Below are 20,004 nucleotides of genomic sequence, written 5' to 3'. Positions count from 1 at the left end.
ATTGAAACATAATTTTTTTTCAAGTACTTGGTTGAAAAAAATGAATATTATGTAGTGATTTGAATTTTTCAGGTATGAAAAATTTAATTAAGCCTATTTTAATTATATACTACAATAATAAAGTATTTTTCTAATTTTTTAAATACATAATGATTATAATCATTAAATTTACCCGGATTAATTTAAAGATGATATATTTGTACCTTAAACTTTGCTGTTGTTGCATTATAGGGAAGCACATTTGCAAGTCTTCCATCCATTGAATTTCAACAACAACGTGCGAAACCAAGGTTTGTTGTTTGCGTGACGTCAATGGCCAACCTTTATTCTTGAAAAAAACACTGTACATATCCCATCTACCACCTATGACCTACCCTTCTCTCCACTTGTGTCCCTCTCTTCTCTTTCCCTCTCTAACTAATCAACTCTACAAATTTAATTAAAATTCTGATCCAGAAAGCTACTAATACTAATTATCATTAATTAGTAAATAAATTATTTTGCATATTTCTTTGAATGCGAGCAATGGATGTGTAATTTGCTTATCTCAGATGGTTACAGATGAAGGAGTATATATTTATATAGCCTCTCTACTTTACCATTTATTTATTGTAAATACACAACTGAAAGTATTAGAGACTGAAATAACAAAAAAGCAATGGATCTCAGAGAGGGTCAAACTCAACCAATTTTGGATCCTAACCAACCCTCTCATGTATATCATCTGGCTTTGGATATTGGAGGTAAGGTTTCTGCTTTTCACTGTTGACTTTTTGATTTTCTGTTTTTCCTTTTTTGGTTATTGTTTTCGGAGTTGTTGATTATGAGATTTTCACGTAAATTTAACATCTTTGCTTAGTGAAATTTTGTGGGATATGCATGCTTTGGTGAAAAATTTCAATCTTGATTGGGTGGCTGATAGTGATGTTTATGGCATTGTTTCTGGTTTGTTATGCATTTGTCTATGGTTGTTTCTTGAACCCCTTTGGTTTCTCATCATATGCATGGAAGAATGCCTGTGTTTCGTGTAGTTTGGTGTTTTTCTTGGTAATCCAGCTTTCTGTTCAAATTCAATTGCATGAGTTAAAGTTTCTGAAGCCTGAATTCTGGTTGCACCTGAATTAGTACTTTGAGCAATGGGAGTGACTGAGAATGATTCTGGCTCTTCATGGTTATGCAGTTGCATAGATATATCTTTGGTTGGTTTAACTTGTTTGTTGAGAACGGGGTAGACTCTGGAACTTGTTGACTTCTGAGAAAAACTGGAGATCTTTTTTATTTAATTCTGTGAGTTCAAATCATATCAGAATTCTGGAGACCATGTTCTCTCTGCTAGAGCTTTTGGAAATTTGCTTAATTGGGGGATTGCTAATCTGCATTCAGTCCATTGTAGTACCATGCACTGCTATTACACTGGTCTATACTATAGGTTCATAATTGACCATAAGGTTCTAAAATTTGAGTACTGTTTTGATTGTGGGAATCGTATACTTCTTAAACTGAAATACCAATGTGTCAAACATGAATACTATGTCTCTAACATTTCTCATATCGAACAAAATTAATTTATGCTTATCTCTAATCAGTGAATCATCTTATTCCTTTTTCTTTGCTTGGACCACATTTTGGCAATTATTTCCAGTGATGAAACTGGGCACTGAAAGTGTTCTGTTTGAATACTTAAAAATTTCACTTTGCCTCCCTGAATAATTGGTTGGGCCAAAGTCTATAATCCCACTGAAAGTATCTGTTCTTCTGATGGGTTGAAATGAAAGAAAATGCTCTATGATTTCAAATTATCTATTAAAGTCAAAGGAAAACCCTGTTGGACAAAGATGCTCTGTGGTGAATTTTGTACAGGGATATACCAAAAAGAACAAAAAATACGTTTAGTGGAGGTGAAATTACTGAAGTGGATCAGTGGCATGTGAGAAAAGACAAGATTATGAACGAATGTATCTGGGGAAATTAGTATAGCAACTATTTGAGAAGATGGCAAAAACATGCCTGAGGTGGTTTGGTCATGAGAGAAGAAAAACGATTTTTGCTTTGTTGAGAAAAGTGTATAAAATGGACGATAGTTTGATCAAAAGGGGTTGAGAAGATCTTTCATAACCTAGGTTTTAAACAGCAGGCATGTTTGTGGGTTAGCGATTTGTTGCAATTCTTTATATTGCAGAAACTGTGGACAAATGTTACTGATGCAGCTGCAATTCTTTATTTAAATCATGGTGAAAATATTAGGAGAAATCATTAAAGAAGATGCTAATTTTGTTTATTGAGAATTTTTGGTTCTTGATAAAGCCAAATCGAATTGATTAATCTCTATGTAGCCAAAGGCTTGATTGTAGTGTATTTCCTGTTGTTGGTTTGTTTTATTAATTTTCACAGTATGTGTTCAACTTTGCATGTTTGCTTCTCATATTTTTCTGGGTTGATTGTAAAAATTGAAACCTTCAACTTGATTTGATATTTCTTATATTTTTTATTGCTATTAGTTTATGGGAAATGCTAGCCGAAGTCCTAAGGGCATTGATTAAGGAAACAAATACCAGAAGTATTTATTGAAAAAGAAAGCAATTATTGTATCAAAAATACAAAATCATTCAGTAATGCTTTTAAAGTATTGAAAGAATGTTATGTGGTATATTTAATGTTTCTTAACCAGAACCGGTTTGGGCACCGGTTAGCAAGACCTTGAATTTACGTAGCATGATTATTAAACATAGCAAACTGTCTGCCTGCATTAATGGGTGTGGAAATTTGAGTTTCTTGGTGGTTGATATTTTGCTTGGAAGTTCAGCACTTTGTCCTGGTGTATCTTGTATGCATTAAATTTCTCACGTTGATTGATTGGATGTCATGTCATTGGCTGTGGAATATCTTTGGATATTGGCATCATTTTTCTTGAACTAACAGGCATATTAAGAATGCAGATACATTGACTTTTGATAACAACATTGAATTTTTTAGAAAATATAAAATCATGATGATTACCTTACTGTCCAAATATCATTAATATTGTCTAACTCCTGCCCGGTTTTGTGGAATTGTGAGAGAATTTCTGCTTCCACATCAGTTGACTCTGGCCTAAAATAATATTGTCCATTTGTTGATAGGATCTCTTGCCAAGTTAGTATACTTCACAAAAGATGATGATCATTTGGTTGATGGCGAGGAGGGAATATCTCATAGAAAGGCTTTTGAAAAATCCAATGGCAGTAAGCAATATCCTGTTCTAAATGGGAGGCTCAATTTTAAGAAATTTGAAACAAGCAAGATAAATGATTGTATAGAGTTTATCAAGTCCATGAAACTTCACATTGGAGGTGCGTACATAATGGTATTTCTTTATATTTGCAAATCTTGATCTTGATAGTGTGTCACAGAGTAACCAAATTTTCCAAGGCATGCAACCATGTTCATGGTTAGCACTTAACAGCATTTGTTTCTTTTGGAGACTTGATCGGCTTGTGTGCTGAACTGAACTAGACAAACCATTTTGGCTCCTGCAATCATTGTTGTTTTGATCTCTTATTTGTTTAGTTTCCCAAGCTGACCGAATAGAATCTCTCATCCATCTTTATTCTAACTTCTTTTATGCCTTCCTTATTTTTAAGTTTTGCTTTACTTGTTCTATATATAATTGGTCATAGAAATCTCAAGTACTTGTTAGTGAAACAGTTGTTCTATATATTTGTTATCCTTTGACCTTGGAAACTGAGCTTTGATAATTAAGTGGCAAATAAACTACATAGAATCCAAAGCCAAAGTGCTCAAATTTCCAAACTAATGGATATCCTTTAAAACATATACACTCATATAATTCTTACTAATGTAATCCCTAGAAACATATATACTCATCTTATATTTCATCTTGATGTCCAATCCATTTTTGAGGTCATTCTGAAATTTTTGCATCTGATAATGAATTCAGGTAGTCAGCCACAAGAAAATCCTGGAAGTCAGTCAATAGCTATTAAGGTAATCAAACTAAAATGTTTAAGCATGTCATATTATGAAGATTTTGTTCCTACTGCTGTCTATGAGTGTACACTACTGACACATGTTTTGTGAAAAATCTATAGATTCTAAGTTACAAACCAATTCAAGCTTGGCTCTGCCATGATTTGAAACTGTTTCTATTCCTTGTCTTTAGTTTTGCCATGGTTGGAAGACATGTAATTCTTAGAAGCTGATTAAAATTGAAAGAATATTGATAGTCCCCAAAGGTAACAGATTGACATGCACATGCTCAAGCTTTCATAGATATTTCGAATGAAAATATTTGATATTCGATTTGATACAAAATAATGTTTACATAGTCTTAAGGTACTTGGATTTATGTTTTGTATTTAATGATAAACTATTGGTGAGAAGGCCACAGGTGGTGGGGCGTACAAATATGCAGACCTTTTCAAGGAAAGACTGGGAATCATTTTTGACAAGGAAGATGAAATGGATTGTCTTGTTGCAGGAGCAAATTTTCTTCTTGAGGTGATCCTAAAACGCATACTATTTTTTCCATTTTGTTGGTACAAAACAAACATCTTCTCATTTTTAAATTTCAAATTAAAATTATTAAGAGATTCAGATTCATTTAAAATTATTCATTCAACAAATAGTCTCCGATGTAAAAGATTAGCATATGTGTGTGAACTATGAAGTTTTGAGGACTGTTGTACCCAAATCATATTTAGTATGTTTTTCTCTCTTAAGTTAAATTTATCTCTTTCTTCTTGTTACTACTGGCATATGAGAAGCCTTAAGGGATGTGGCATTTCCATATACCTTTCACTATCAGGTAATTGTAAGGAAATGCTACAGGAATTCCATTTTGTTGTTCTTTTGATCTGTGGAGGGGGCTTTGCTCATACACTCTTCCTTCAGTTTGCTGTAAACTAGTTGTTAAGTCTTCATTCTCAATAATACACCTTGAGAATTTCTTAACAGAAGATCTCATGTCTTGATCCACTTTTAATAGGTGGTTCACCAGGAAGCATTTACCTATATGGGTGATCAAAAGCAATTTGTGCAGATTGATCAGAATGATCTGTATCCCTATCTTCTTGTTAATATTGGATCTGGTGTTGGCATGATTAAGGTAATTATCAAAGTTGCATAGCCTGCAATATTTTTCCAATTTCCAAATGTACACTTTTCTAAGCACTTCAAATAATATTTTAATATTTTCATATAGGTGGAAGGAGAGGGAAAATTTGAGCGAGTTAGTGGAACAAGTATAGGCGGAGGCACTTTCTGGGGTTTAGGAAAGCTTTTAACTGAATGCAAGAGGTGGTTTTTTTCTTTCTTCGTGGGGCCAATGCACTATTGATTTATATAGACATATAGGATTACCATTAATGCTCTTTCTGATTCAGTTTTGATGAGCTGCTGGATTTAAGTTATCGGGGGAACAATAGAGCGGTAGATATGCTTGTTGGAGATATTTATGGTGGAATGGACTATTCAAAGGTATGACTCGTCAAAGTTTATGTTCCTTTTTCTGTTTATATGAAAATTGTTCTTTGTGTTACCATTTGATGATTCTTTGAAATTTGAATCATTTTCGTAAAAGTGATTGTTTCAAATGGAGAATAATATTACCTAGTTATTCTAGTGATTATTTGCTGGAATATATTTTTCTTTGATTGATAACAGATAGGTCTTTCATCCACTGCAATAGCTTCTAGTTTTGGAAAGGCAATTTCTGATAATAAGGAGCGTGAAGATTACAAACCTGAAGATATTGCTCGATCTCTTCTAAGAATGATCTCAAATAATATTGGACAGGTCAGTTGTGTACTGTGGATTTGTAGTTAGGAGGACACTATTGAGCACTAAATGATAATATTAACTAAAGTAATGCTACATAATATTTATAATGATACATCCAGTGGATTAAAACTTCGTCGGAGAACTCCAAACCTGAATTTGTCTTCATTTTCTGCAATTATTTTCAGTGTGCTCCTTTTATCTTTATAATAGTTGGTCAGTGAGGATATCTATTATCTGATAAGAACCTTGGGAGAACAACACCACAAAAGCTAGCTATTGTAGTTAGTCCAAGGCCTTATGAACCCCACATTGGAATCTGATACTTCCAATGTGGGACTCAAGTCCCATACCTTGCAATTGGATCCTAAAATCCCACATTGGCGCCCATCCGAGTTGGCTGTGCACTAGCCCTTTTGACTAGTCTTCGGCAAACACTGCAATGCCGGCATCACCAACTAAGGCCTTATAAACCCCACGTTGGAATCCCATACTTCCAATGAGGGACTCAAGTCCCATGCCTTGCAATTGGATCCCAACAATATTATGCTTACCCTGGTCTTTTTTCCTGTATTCTCTACAATAACATTGTTTTCCAAAAAGAAAAAATAAATGTGTTTAGTGGAGCAATCTAGCTGCATCTCATTGATAGGTAGGGTAAGTATGTCAATACTTATATCAGTTAAGAAATCCTCCTCGTGTATAAATATAAGTAATAAGTAATTTTCATGTCATCTAAACTGTAAATGCTTCTTCACTGGCTGATGCTTTTTTTTGTTTGAAACATGTATTACATTGATTTATACGAAAGGAGAGGGTGGTTAGATATTAGGATTAGGACTCTTAGTAGTATAAATAGGTGTTGCTTCTTGAATTATAACACAATTTGGCAATACTCCCCCTGCATTCAATAAACTGCCCTAATATCTGTATAATGCTAATTTTCAATACAAATTTGGATGTAGTGCAATATTCGTTTTATAAAAGTTATTCATGGATGTAACATTGATTTTGATTTTCACCACTGTCAACGGATCTTAACAGAAACACCTATGTTTGTATTAATTATTATGCCGTTGCTTCCATTACTCCCAATCTTACATAAGGTCATGATAGTATTTATCTCGTCATAAATAGTGAAATGTATTTGGATCATTTGTTTCTTTTGTTTGCTTTCAGATCTCTTACTTAAATGCCCTTCGCTTTGGGATGAAGAGGATTTTTTTTGGTGGATTTTTTATTCGGAGGCACCCTTTTACTATGGACACATTATCTGTTGCTGTTAATTTCTGGTAAGTGAGAAGGACACTCCTCCATCCTACTGCCAATTGGTGCTTCACAACTAACCATAGTCTATGTTTAAGGACATGAACTTGTATCTTACTATTAGAATTTATGTGCGCGCCAGGGTTTTGTATATCCTTTTAATTATTTGCCTCCAAGATAAATACTAGAAACATACTATTTTGAACACACTTTCTTTCATTGGTCAAAATTATTGAAAGTTACAAAATTTAGGGGGTCCTACACCTTAGTTGATAATTCTCTCTCTCTTAATTTTATAGTTTTTAATAAATTTTAACTAATAAAAGAGAATGTGTTACAAAGAGTGTTGAAGACGTTATATTCAAAATGATCTAAAGAAAGATGATTTCTTGCATTGAGGAGTGGTAACAATACACTCTCTAGTCTCTCCCATTGGTTAAAATTCATTAAAAACAACAAAGTTAGAGGAGGGAGTCATTAAATAAGGAGAGGGACCCACCAGAACTTGTGGTTTCTGATAAATCTCATATCAACCAATGATAAGGAGTTTATTCAAAAGAGTGTGTTTCTAGCATTTTATCTAGAAACATAAGTATTTTCTATTTTGTTCCGTCAATAAAAGCAAGTGTTTACTTGTGTTGGCACAATTTTCTGCACATGCCACAACGGATACTTAACTTGCATAATTACATGTCCTGATTCCTTAGAGATGGCAGGGAGGGTGTTGGGTGTGAGGAAGTGTAGGTTTGCATTTGCATGATGCTATAATTATTTTTATAGTTGGGACATAATATTTAGTCATTGTAGTGCTCCCCGTGGTTATAATGCATGGAAGGTTCGCTAAGACTTTTTGGCATAATTATAACAAAAACAAAAGTATTTAATCTTTATTTATTTGTTTCAGGTCTAAAGGTGAGGCTAAGGCAATGTTTTTGCGGCATGAAGGGTTTCTAGGAGGTGTAGGCGCTTTCATGAGTTCTGACAAACATGGCCTCAAGGAATTATTGGCCCATCAAGTGGTGCAAAGAAGTCTCAGCAAGTTATCCTTTGCCGTGGATAAAATATTGCATGGTTCACCAGATGGAGACTTTAATGGAGATGAAAGTATAGAGTGCAGTGTATATGCAGCTTAGATGAAGCAATTCTTCGTTGCTTTCATGACTTGTAGTTGTAACTTCTATAGTTTGATTCTGTACAATGGTTGGAAGTAAGAGTTATAAGTAGTGATAATTGGCTTAGACATAAAGCAAAAGGGAAAATTAGAACTCAACTGATTGTTATTGTTTCACCCAATGAATTGTGTTGTATAACAGCTAATGATTTGTATGAATACATAAGGCGCAGCCATGTTACTCATTTAGTGAGATACCTTTTTTCTGTTTCTTTTGGGTTGTTTTGTATAATGTCTTGATTCTAAGCATTTACTAATCCAATGAGTATTGACAAAAAGAGAAATTATATTTGTAGTGCTCTGGGATCTAAAATCAGGCGCTCATAGTCACAGCAATTCAATTATCCCTTGGCAATTTCATATTCAAATGAATTAAGCAATCTAAAATCAAGAAGCACCCTTCCCCCCTTCAAAAAAAAAAAAAAAAAAGAAGGAAAAAACAAAAAAGAACTGCAATGTTTCTCTCTTGCTATGCTATTGGGTACATCAACTCATCCCACTGAAATGTGCAATGAACTGAAATTAGCGACTTTAACGTTGTGTAATATAAGGCTTACATTAGAATCCTTTAACTGGACTACATGTAACCATCTAGATAGATTGCTTAAAAAATAAAACAAACATAGAAATATCACTTGGTCAGAAGGCTTCTGTGACTCTGCTTTGCATTTTTTCTACGCAATTTCCAGCTTTCTTTAATGTCACTTGTGTTAGAAACCAGGTCCACATTTTCACCAGGTTTTACCTGAAGCTCCTCTGCCTTAGACTTTTCAGCCTCATATCCACCTCTGATTCTAGCAGTTTCTGCAAGCATATCGTTTATAAGCATCTCAGTTGTCCGGGCAGTAATTCCCCTCAAATACCATGATAGGGGAGGGGGAGGGACAATGGATGGCTGAAGTATTTGTTCCAGGCTAACTTTAGATCCAATTCTTCCTTTGCCTCTTGTACATGCATTATAGTCTTCCTTCGTCACCGGCTTAAAGGGATGGCACATTGCTTCATCAACAAATAAAGGCTCTACCCTCCAGCAGCCCTCAAATTTTTTCATGAATCCAGCCTTGGTTTGCTTGAACTTCATCTGACACAATTATATAGCAGTATGTAAGACTTGTTCTTTGTTGAATGAAAAGCAGGAGCTTGTCAGAGTTGATGCACATATTACTCTCTAATGTCACTGCTTACCAATCTTTGATTTCTACAGAGGATATATGATTAAAAATTCCAGGATTTTTTTCCTAGTTTAGATAATTGAATACTATTTGTGAGTAACATAAGATAATAAAATTTCAAGTTCTCGCATCCCAGATAGAAGGGAGCAAGAGATCAAAATGCTATCAGGGTGGTACATTTTCAAAAACCCTAAGGAGTGCCTTCTACCTAAAGTTCAACTTTCAACTGATTCAACCCAAGACCAAACCAAAGTAAATAAATAAATATATAAAATGTGCATTTAAAGAAGAGAGTCTTGGAATGGAGATAGTAACTGTATAACTATGGTGAGTTTCTGTTTGCCTTGAATAAATTATGTGCATCAAATATGGAATCCATTAATTATCTAAAAGAGGGATAGATCCTTACAGAGTGGTCTTTTCTGTTTTGATCTACCAAAACATTAATCGATATAGTCCCGGACCACCAAAGAAATTTCCAAATGGCTGCTTGGTCAAGATCAACCACTTGCCTATGACCCTGATCAACCAAAACTTTTCTGGATACCACTTCCTTACAAAGAAAGACATCACCAAGTTGAGTTGCAGAAAACTGAGAGAGTGCTAAAGTAATTTAGCAGATAAATTATGCAAGCTAGAAGTTAAAAAAAAAGGTTTAATTACTAATTCGGTCCATATAGTTACAAAAACTTTCCCTTTTAGTCCCTATACTTAAAAAAATCACCTTTTAGTCTTCGCCATAGGGACTAAAAGGGATTAAATTAAAATGATATGTGTAGGGACTAAGGAATTAAAAGTGGTATGTGTAGGGACTAAAAGAGGATGTTTTTATGTATAGCCGTATAGGGACTAAAAGGGAAATTTTTGTAACTAGAGAGATCAAATGAGTAACTAAATCTAAAACAATCTAGGCTAAGAAGAAACAGAATGTTGCATCAATGTTTTTTGAAGTACTATTTTTTTAGGAAGGTTGTAACCAAACACACTGAGCAGAATTATGGATGATTAAAGTCACCTACTTTGATATTTTTGAAAACTCGCCTATTGTCAGGATCTATCACTATATTATATACTGCATCAGGGGGCAGCCCAACATCAACTTCTACATCAAGGTTGCAAAGAGAACCTTTGGGAACAGTGACCTGCACAAAAGAACATTATATTACACATATACAGTTGCATATAGACAGATAGATATTTCCTTAAATGATTTCTATTCTTTAGATCTGAAATTTGATAGACTGAACTTTTACATCCAGTAGGATCTAGCTGGCCTAAATGTGTTACACATTGCCTTGTTTGGTTAAGCAGTTTATCTGCCATACATTGGAATTCCCAACAAGATTTCATCCACAAACAAAACATCCATCTTAAAGGCGCATTGAAGTTAAATATAAAACATTTTAAAATCCAAATAGAATTGAATAAAAATTAATAGATACTCAATTTCTAAATTTTAGAAGTATCTAAACAATGTTCAGATCAATAGCTTAGGAATACATATCTAAGGCAAGCTAGTCAACCCACAGTCTGAAGCTACTAAAATTGATTTAGAAACCAACAAGAAAAATCAGACTTTCCCATTTAGCTGCTCCTCACCTTTATTAGTGGAGGCTTGTCGACCCAAGATGGATTTTCTCTCCATGCTTGCAGTTGCTCATTCAGTTCAGCTTCAGAGTAACTGAAAGACCCCCCTTTTCTTTGGACGGATCTCATCAAACTCATTCCATCCTGTTTTGCTAATCTACTCAGCTGTGACTGTAGTCAGAAAAATAATTTAAGTTCAAACCAAGTTCCTAATAATTTTTTAAGCCACAAGATAAGTGATTGACCTTAACAACAATTTGGAGCTGCACAAAAAACTTGGATATTGCAGGATCTAGTCCCCTTGGAAACCCATTCTTCCCGACTTTTAAGCCGAATTTTGTCATCTCTGAGTCACCCATCATAAGAATCTGGAATTTTTCTAAAACAGTTAAGACAATTCATATTCTACATTCAAAACTGTTAATTTTCTTAAAGGCCATTTTAAGTCTCTTCAGACATTCAAGGAGCTATTCTATCATTATGTTCCCAAATAGATTGAGGTTATACTAATGACCTTTTCAGAATCTCTCCCTCAACCGGTATTGAGTTGATTCAGGAATTTGAAATGCAAATAAACATAAAAAAAATAAAAAATAAATAAAAGAATGTTCCAGTAACAGAAGGTGAAAACTTTCCATGTGTAGCCACATTCAGCTTTGATTAAAACTTACTACCACAAATAATCAGCATCAGAATTACAGAATCCAAATTGAAAAAAAAATATAATAAATTACAAAATCTAGAAAGATGTTATCAACAAGACAAAAACTTGATAAAGAAAAGGCAAATTGCCAAAAGCAAACTAAGCAGCATCAATGCACCATGCATCAAGTTCTGCAGAAAAACTCAAGACAAAGAATTGAAGTCAACCCAAATTTAGAACAAGCATGATCCATCAGAAAACACAATGAAAAGGCAAGACAAAACAAAATCAGAGCAAAGAAGTAATGATCAGTGAAATAATAATAAATTGAAAAAAAGCTAATTTTTGTAGAGGAGAGATTGAAAAAGAACTCACAGGGTAAAAACAATGATCACCCCACGGTATATTATTCCTTTAAGCCAAAGCTCAGATCTTAGCTTCGAACGTGGGATGGAAAGGATAGTGCTTTGTTTTTTATTTTTGGCTTTTTTGTGAAAAAAAAGAAAGAAAGAAAGAAAGAGGATAAGAGAACACGTGCACCTCATGTTCAACTTTGGTAGCTGACCCATCAAACAGGAGTTCAAACTTCAAACTGCGTAATTTAAATTTTTGACCAAAGCAAACAATATAATTTTTTTTCCTCTAAATTATAATTTTGATATCTTTTAATTTTTATCCGGTGCTATTTTATTTTTTTAATTTGAATCCCCGCATTTTAAAATTTTTAATTTTAATCTAATTCTCAATTATATATATATATATATATATAACTCACAACATAAAAGTAAAGAGAATAATAGAGAAAATAATAATGGTGTGTATTATACTCAATAAGAGTAGCCCATCTAGAGATATAAGAGATAACTGGGAAGTTATACAAGATAACTTGAAATATGAAAATATCATAAAAAAAATATGTACAATCATAAATAGATTATTCATAACATTCTCTTTGGATGTCTATTATTTAAGAATACGTCTCATAAAATCTTACTAGAAAAAATCATGTGAGATAAAATTTGTTGAAGAAAAAAGAGTACATCATACTTCAAAATGGTATTATTTGTCTCATTAAAAACCCTTTCAAGAATATGTAATGAGACAACCATGACAAAGGGAAAAAAAAGTATATAACACATTTATTTTTCCCCTCATGCAAACAATCATCATAAAGATGATGAAGTCCAATCTTATGAACTAGTAGCTCACAAGGCTTCCTTGGCATTGATTTTATAAAGAGATCTACTAGATTCTCATATGAATGAACTTGTTGAACATTTATATCACCATTCTTTTGGAGATTATAAACGAATTTTTTTTAGTATAATATGTTTTGTTCTAGTTCCTTTGATGTATATTTCTTTCAATTGAGCAATATATGCAATATTGTCTTCACATATGATCATTGATGTCTTTTTTTCCCAATGTCAAGCTAAAAATTTTACATGATTAGTTGATGCGCCTATTGTGGCTAGTTTCACATATTGTCATGGAATTGTTGTATTGTTGCATGCAAACTAATATATCATTATGAAGATTTGACAAATAACCTCGAAGTGGATGCTTTACTTCATTGCAATGTCTTCATATTGGTGAAAAATTATATTTTACTAGTAAGATACATTAACACTAAGACATGGTACTTAAAGACCAAGTAGTTCTTTATCATTTTCTCAAGATCTAAAAGAATCATAGTTCATGTCTAGAGATTTTATAATCATTGGAGTGTACAATGAATGTGGTTTTCCCATATAAAACCTTTTAGGCACATTTTCTATATAAGCTTGATGCATAGTTTTTATTCTTCAAGTATCCAATTTCCCAAACAAAACCTTGTGCTTCTTGGGTCCTTCATCTAAAACTCTTTGTTTAATCAATTTATAGCTTTTGGAAGCTCTTGAGGAGTTCCAAAAGTAATTGTCATCTTCATAAATAACAATTACATCAAATTCATTTCCATGTTTTTAGTAAAAACACATGGACAGATGAGATAATTTTATGTCCTTCTTTTATAAAAAATTCACTAAGACAATTAAATCTTATAGGAGTTCATCATAGTCTAGATTGTTTTAGTCCATATAAGACTTGATCAATTTGATAGGATAATCTTCTAAATAATATTCACTATTGGGAAAATTATATCCTTCATCAATTTCATACAAATTTCATTATAAATAGACCAATACAAATAGGTTGTAACAATATCCATTGGATGTAAATTGAGCCCTTCATATGTAATTAGACTGATGAAGTCTCACATCCACTAGATGTGAATATGTGTATTCAAAGTTAATGTTATATTTTTGTGAAAATTCTTGAGCAACAAGTCATGCTTTATATCTCACAATTTCACTATTCTCATTTAGCACAAAAATCTATATGTATCAACTGGTTTTACATCTTCAATTGTATAACTTATGAGTAAAAAAACTTAATTGTTTTTACATCTTCAAGTGTATAACTTATGATTCTGAAAGCTTAATTTATTTTACATCTTCAAGTATATGACTACAGGTCCAAAAATGCAACTAATTTTATGTCTTCAAGTATATGAACTACATGTACAAAAATCTAACTAGTTTTTCATTTTCAGGTGTACATACTATAGGTCCAAAAATCATTCGCTTTGGGAAGCGAGTCAAATTTTTCCTCAATTGAGTCTTTATATTCTGATCAATCATTTCTTTGTCTTCAATCCTTTGTAGATTTGAGTTTTTTTATTCTCATTATCATTTATTACATTTAGCGCTACATTATATGCAAATACATTGTCAACATTGACTTTATTTTAGTTCCATTGTATTTCCATGACATAATTTGGGATCTCTTTATTTTCACTAATTTTAGGTACTTGAGTTCTTCTGGAACTAAAATATATAATTATCTCCAAGAAATATTTCACCATCCTCCTAACCTCAATTTGATCATCTTACTTTTTAGCTCTTTTTCTTAATTTTGGATTTTTGTCTTTGGAACTAACTTGTCTACCAAATTTCATTCATGTCTAAGACTCGTTTTGTAATATTATATTGTCCAATAGGGACATCAAATTTCATTGGAACATTAGTAGTTGATATATGATTTAGCCACTCTTTTTTACTAAACTTTATAAATGAATTATCTTTTCAACTTCCAATTCAAATTATTTTGTATGATGATCAAGATAATGATAATTCATTTAAACTAATCTCCTTTTTTAACTACTTATTATATCCCCCTCATGTTAGAAAAGCTAAATCAAAATAACAATCAACACATTAAGTCATAAATAAATCTATTATCATTATCAAGATAGATTCTCTTAATGGGATAATTTGAAAATAAGTTCTAACTCGGATTAATTGAGTCAACAAAATCACAAACGATTGGTTGCGAGTTGGCAACAAGAAAACATGTGACAATCTAGTTGATGCATCAATTAAAATCATAAAATATCTAAACGATTCACATGGTTGGGTGGGTATGCAAATATCACATTGTATTTGTTCTAAAATTGTAAGGGATTCATTCCCATTTTTTTGTTGATGGTCTAATTATTAACTTCCCTTGAAAAAAAGTAACACATAAGAAATCATTGACTGAAGAATCTTTTGGCTTCTCAATGGGTGTCTACATAAATTTTCAAATATGTTCCACATCATAATAGACCCGGGATGACCTAACTAGTCATGCCAAACAATAAATTTATTTTTGTTTTGTAAACTTCTGATTTATAACAAATATATTGTTCAATTGTACTAATAAACATGGAGTACAAACTTAACACTGACTTCTGGTATAACGAGTCATTGTACTATTAGCAAGACATACAAAATATATCTCAAACTATTTCTATATTATTTTTCTTGATATTGCTCACCTTAAAAGAAACATCGTATACCATGTATACATGTTTATAAACCAATAAAACCATTCAAGAAAAACATTGTGACCTTAATACATGTAAAAGTTATTATAATTAACCTATATGAATTTAATCATGTGCAATACACAACTTTAAAGCAAATATCATAATTATTTTAATATATAATTAATCATGTTCGTAATAAACAAACAAACAATGATAACCCATTTAATTCACTTATAAAGATGACAACAAACATATACAAAGTTCAAAATAATTTGAATATCGATCGTCGTCAAAAGCACTATATTTCATATATTGGTCTATAAACCAATTTAATAAAACCTTTTAGAAACATGTATATAAAGTCATATATACTTACATAAGTTATTGGTTACCTGAATTTATAAATCTTTTATGCCAAATAATAAGTCAAATCATAATGTGAGAATAAACATGATTGCACCATGAAACCAAAAAAAATAATCCAAAAGTAATACATTTAAAACATTTAAATTATAAGTAATCAATGCTATATCTATAAAAGTTTTAACCATAACAATAATGGTTAAAAGTTATATAATAAAAATAAATTATTCAAACAATTATTTTATAAAAATACTTATGTACAATATTCACTTCAAAGAATGAAACAATATGAGTCTAATGATTCATATCATTTTTTTCAAATAAATTCCATATTTTTTTTCACAAGTATATAGAAATAAACTCCAAATATTTCTTAAGTTATTTATCTTGCTACTACATGAACACATTAAAAATATAAAAATAGATTTTTTTTAACATATCATTATCAATAATTTCTCCACACAATATCAATCAACCAATGATTTTAAATATTACATATTTATATGGACACACAGTATATAACATTTAAATACATTTATCCATAATGATAATACTAATCAATATAAATATGTCAATAAATATCATAAACAATTTCATGAAGAATTACAAATATGATATTTTTTGTTCCTATTTTAAAATCATTAATTAATATGTACTTTACTGCAAATACGTTATTTTACGACAACCATTCTACGACGGTTCTTTGTGGAACTGCCTTAGAAAACGAGATGGTGGCATTTTTGTAATTATGTTATTGAAATATGCCTTTTACGACGCACATTCTAAGATGATTATTGAAAATCGTCTTAGAATGTGTCTTGTGGCAATGTTATAATTATATGAAAGTACCAATTACAATGGGTTTTCGTAAAAACCCGCTGTCATTGTCCAAAAGATTTAAACCTTGTTGCTACCTCGCTCGAGAGACTCCGTCGTGCTCATATCAGCCACAAATCTACCCTTACGAACTCTTGAGCTCTCTCAAACTTCCCTAGCCGCCCTCCATGAAGAACTTTGCCTTCTCTCGGTGAAGAGCTAGCTCTGCTTTAAATCGTGTGAGGTAGTCGAAGCGCTTAGTTCCCCTCAATGAAGCCCTCCCTCGCGCTGTCGCGCGTGTGATTACACAAGTGGTATGTACAGAGCTTGACCCCAACTTTTACAGCTTATGACCATGTAAAGAAATGTTTGCAAGAACTATAGTGAGCTCTGTAAATGGGGTTTATTATATAGGTATAGGGTTATCTTGCTAATCCTTTTAGAAAATTATTGTTGTTCTTCTCCCGTAGTAACATGCACCAGGGTGTGGCTTGTGTGTTGTTGTTCTTCACCCTATTTATAATAATACAAGAGGAAACAATTTATTTTTGTGTTGTGTTGTATTAGATACTGGTGGATGAGTTAAACAGTTGATATATTTTTTTGTGTGTTGTTCCTCACCATAATTATAATAATACAAGAACTTTTGACAACTTTAATGGAGAAAGTTCTGTATTTTCAACAGAGAAACTCTTAAAAGCTATGTGAACAGGTCCACATGTCTTGATTTCATAAGTCAATACTATTGAAAGAATATTGTATAATTGGTTTTGCTTCATCCATTTAACTATTGGAAACTAATTAACAAAATGAGGTCATTCATCATTTTCCTTTACCCTCTCAAAATTATGATCACAAGTTGCTTGTAATATATGTTCAATGATTATTTATTCTGCTCATTATACATTTATATACTTGTTAGAGTTTTGTGGTCTTAGTTCCTTTGTCCCACATCACTTAGTTTGTAAAAACTTATGTCTCATTAGTGTTATATATAGAGACACCTTGTAAGCTTTAAAAAGTGAAAGTAATAAGAAAGTTTTCTTAGTGTAGCCGTGGGCATAGGTACATACATTGTGTGCCGAACCACCTTAAAACTTTGTGTCTTCTCTCTCTTCTCCTTATTCCTTTCTCTTCTTCTTATTGCTCTATACTAACAACTGGTATCAAAGCCGATGATTTGGCTTGGTGACCGGCTCAGAAGAGTAAGATGGCGACAATGGATCTTAGCCTTGGGAATCCTTTGTATCGAAAGTCTTCCTGGTGGTGGGTCCAGGCAGCGTGTCCCGCAGATGGGGCAGCGGTACAAGTACCACAAGTAGCTAGAGCATGTGGGCTCTAATGGATATACTCGTGGATGACTTCCGCTCGAGGGGGAGGATACCATTTGGAAAAGACTCACACTTGAGGGAGAGATTGTTGGGTTACAAGTGTGAGGTGAAGTCCCACATCAGGAAAAAGTGGAAAAGTTGAGCACCATATAAGTGAGGATAAACCCATAAACCTGAGCCTTAAGGTTTTGGGTTAAAGTGTGGTGTCAAGTTCCCTTGTGTGGTGGCTCGTGATCCACCGATGTAAATCTATCTAGTGTGTACTCCCCTCGAATTCCCCAAGAATTGTTGGGTTACAAGTGTGAGGTGAAGTCCCACATTGAGCAAAAGTGGAAAAGTTGAGCACCATATAAGTAAGGAGAAGACCCATAAACCTAAGCCTTAAGGTTTTGGGTTAAAGTGTAGTGTCAAGTTCCCTTATGTGGTAGCTCGTGGTCCATCGATGTAAATCTATCCGGTGTTTACTCCCCTCGAATTCCACAACAACTTCTTGGTATCAAGAGCTTTTGGTTACTCCACGAGATTTCCTTAGTTTAGAGGAATTAGTGGGAGTCTTCTCAGTTTAGAGGAGGCAGTGGGAGTAATGGCATTAGAAGAAGGGAATGTGAAGATCGAGAACTTTGATGGCAGAGATTTCAACTTTTGGAAGATGCAGGATTATCTATATCAAAAGAAGTTGTATCAACCCTTATCAAAGGATAAGCCAAACGACATGAAGCAAGAAGAATGAAACTTGCTAGATCAACAGGCTCTTGGCGTAATCAGATTGACATTAGCTAAGAATGTCGCATTCAACATTGTAAACAAGAAGACTATTGGAGGCTTAATGAAAGTGTTATCAGATATGTATGAGAAGCCATCACAGCCAACAAAGTATACTTGATGCGTCGGTTGTTCAACCTCAAGATGGGAGGAGGTATCTCTGTAACTAATCATATTAATGAATTTAATACTATTCTTGCCCAGTTGGAGTCAGTGCAGATTAAATTTGAGGATGAAGTGAAGGCATTGATTCTATTGTCATCACTACCGGATAGTTGGGCTGCAACTGTTACCACAGTTAGTAGTTCTACAAGGGAGAACACATAGAACACATTAAAGCTTAGTGACATCCATGATTTGATCTTAAGTGAAGATGTTCGCAAGAGAGATTCAGGAGAATCTTCTAGTCATGTTTCCAATTCAGCATTGAATAATAAAGGCAGAGGAAGGACTACCCAAAAGGGTCAGAATGGTCGAGGTAGATCAAAGTCAAGAGGGAAAGGTCAGACAAAATTTTGAAGTGACATTATCTATTGGAATTTTGACAAGAGAGGTCACTTTACCAATTAGTGCAAGGTACCAAAGAAGAACAAGACTCACAAAAATAAGAAGCGCGATGATTATGAATCCGTAAATGCAGCAACTGATGAATTTGATGATGCATTAATTTGCAGCATGGATAGTCCTATTGATTCATGGGTTATGGACTCAGGTGCGTCATTCCACACCACTCCTTCTAAAGATTTATTGTCTAACTATATTTCTAGAAGGTTTGGGAAAGTTTACCTTGCAGATGGAAAATCTCTTAACATTGTTGGAAGAGGTGATATTGACATCAAGACCTCCAGTGGATCCCTATGGACATTGCACAATGTTAGACATATTCCTACCTTAAAGAGAAATTTAATATCTATAGGGCAGTTGGATGATGAGGGGCATTACACCACTTTTGGAGATGGAGCTTCGAAGGTAACAAAAGGCAATCTTGTTGTGGCTCGTGGAAAGAAGTGATGATCTCTTTACATGATTGCAGATGAGGATATGGTAGCAATTACTGAGGTTGTCAATAATTCAACCCTATGGCATCAAAGACTTGGACACATGAGTGAAAAAGGAATGAAGCTTATGGCGGCAAAGGGTAAGCTATCAAGCCTGAAGCATGTTGACGTTGATGTTTGTGAACATCTTTGGAAACCAGAAAAAGGTTAGCTTCTCAAGGGCAGGGAAGACCCCTAAAGTTGAAAAGCTAGAATTGGTGCACACAGATG

At 33.2% G+C, this 20,004-nt stretch overlaps 2 protein-coding genes across 4 annotated transcripts; one reads left to right on the top strand and one right to left on the bottom strand.

Annotated features, from left to right (window-relative positions):
• The first annotated feature begins 235 nt into the window (after positions 1-235).
• On the top strand, positions 236-8,424 carry LOC114395414 (pantothenate kinase 1-like). Its single transcript, XM_028357190.1, has 10 exons — positions 236-743; positions 3,120-3,329; positions 3,938-3,984; positions 4,381-4,497; positions 4,985-5,104; positions 5,201-5,295; positions 5,382-5,475; positions 5,662-5,793; positions 6,955-7,067; positions 7,946-8,424. The coding sequence occupies exons 1-10, from the start codon at positions 659-661 to the stop codon at positions 8,172-8,174; spliced, it is 1,242 nt and encodes a 413-aa protein (XP_028212991.1). The 5' UTR covers positions 236-658; the 3' UTR covers positions 8,175-8,424.
• Positions 8,425-8,538: 114 nt separating this feature from the next.
• LOC114395415 lies at positions 8,539-12,130 on the bottom strand. 3 transcript variants are annotated; one of them, XM_028357191.1, is made up of 6 exons: positions 11,990-12,130; positions 11,217-11,339; positions 10,984-11,142; positions 10,404-10,526; positions 9,794-9,976; positions 8,539-9,293 (listed from the first exon to the last, which is right to left on the bottom strand). In XM_028357191.1, the coding sequence occupies exons 2-6, from the start codon at positions 11,331-11,333 to the stop codon at positions 8,844-8,846; spliced, it is 1,032 nt and encodes a 343-aa protein (XP_028212992.1). In that variant the 5' UTR covers positions 11,334-11,339; positions 11,990-12,130; the 3' UTR covers positions 8,539-8,843. The 3 variants fall into 3 exon arrangements, with proteins under 3 accessions (XP_028212992.1, XP_028212993.1, XP_028212994.1); XM_028357192.1 differs by having other exon boundaries at positions 9,794-9,937; XM_028357193.1 differs by lacking the exon at positions 9,794-9,976.
• Positions 12,131-20,004: the final 7,874 nt, after the last annotated feature.

The sequence above is a fragment of the Glycine soja genome, chromosome 18 (genome assembly GCF_004193775.1).
Source record: "Glycine soja cultivar W05 chromosome 18, ASM419377v2, whole genome shotgun sequence".
NCBI lineage: Eukaryota > Viridiplantae > Streptophyta > Magnoliopsida > Fabales > Fabaceae > Glycine > Glycine soja.
Note: the sequence above shows the minus strand (reverse complement) of the source record. Positions and strands in the feature narration are given on the sequence as shown.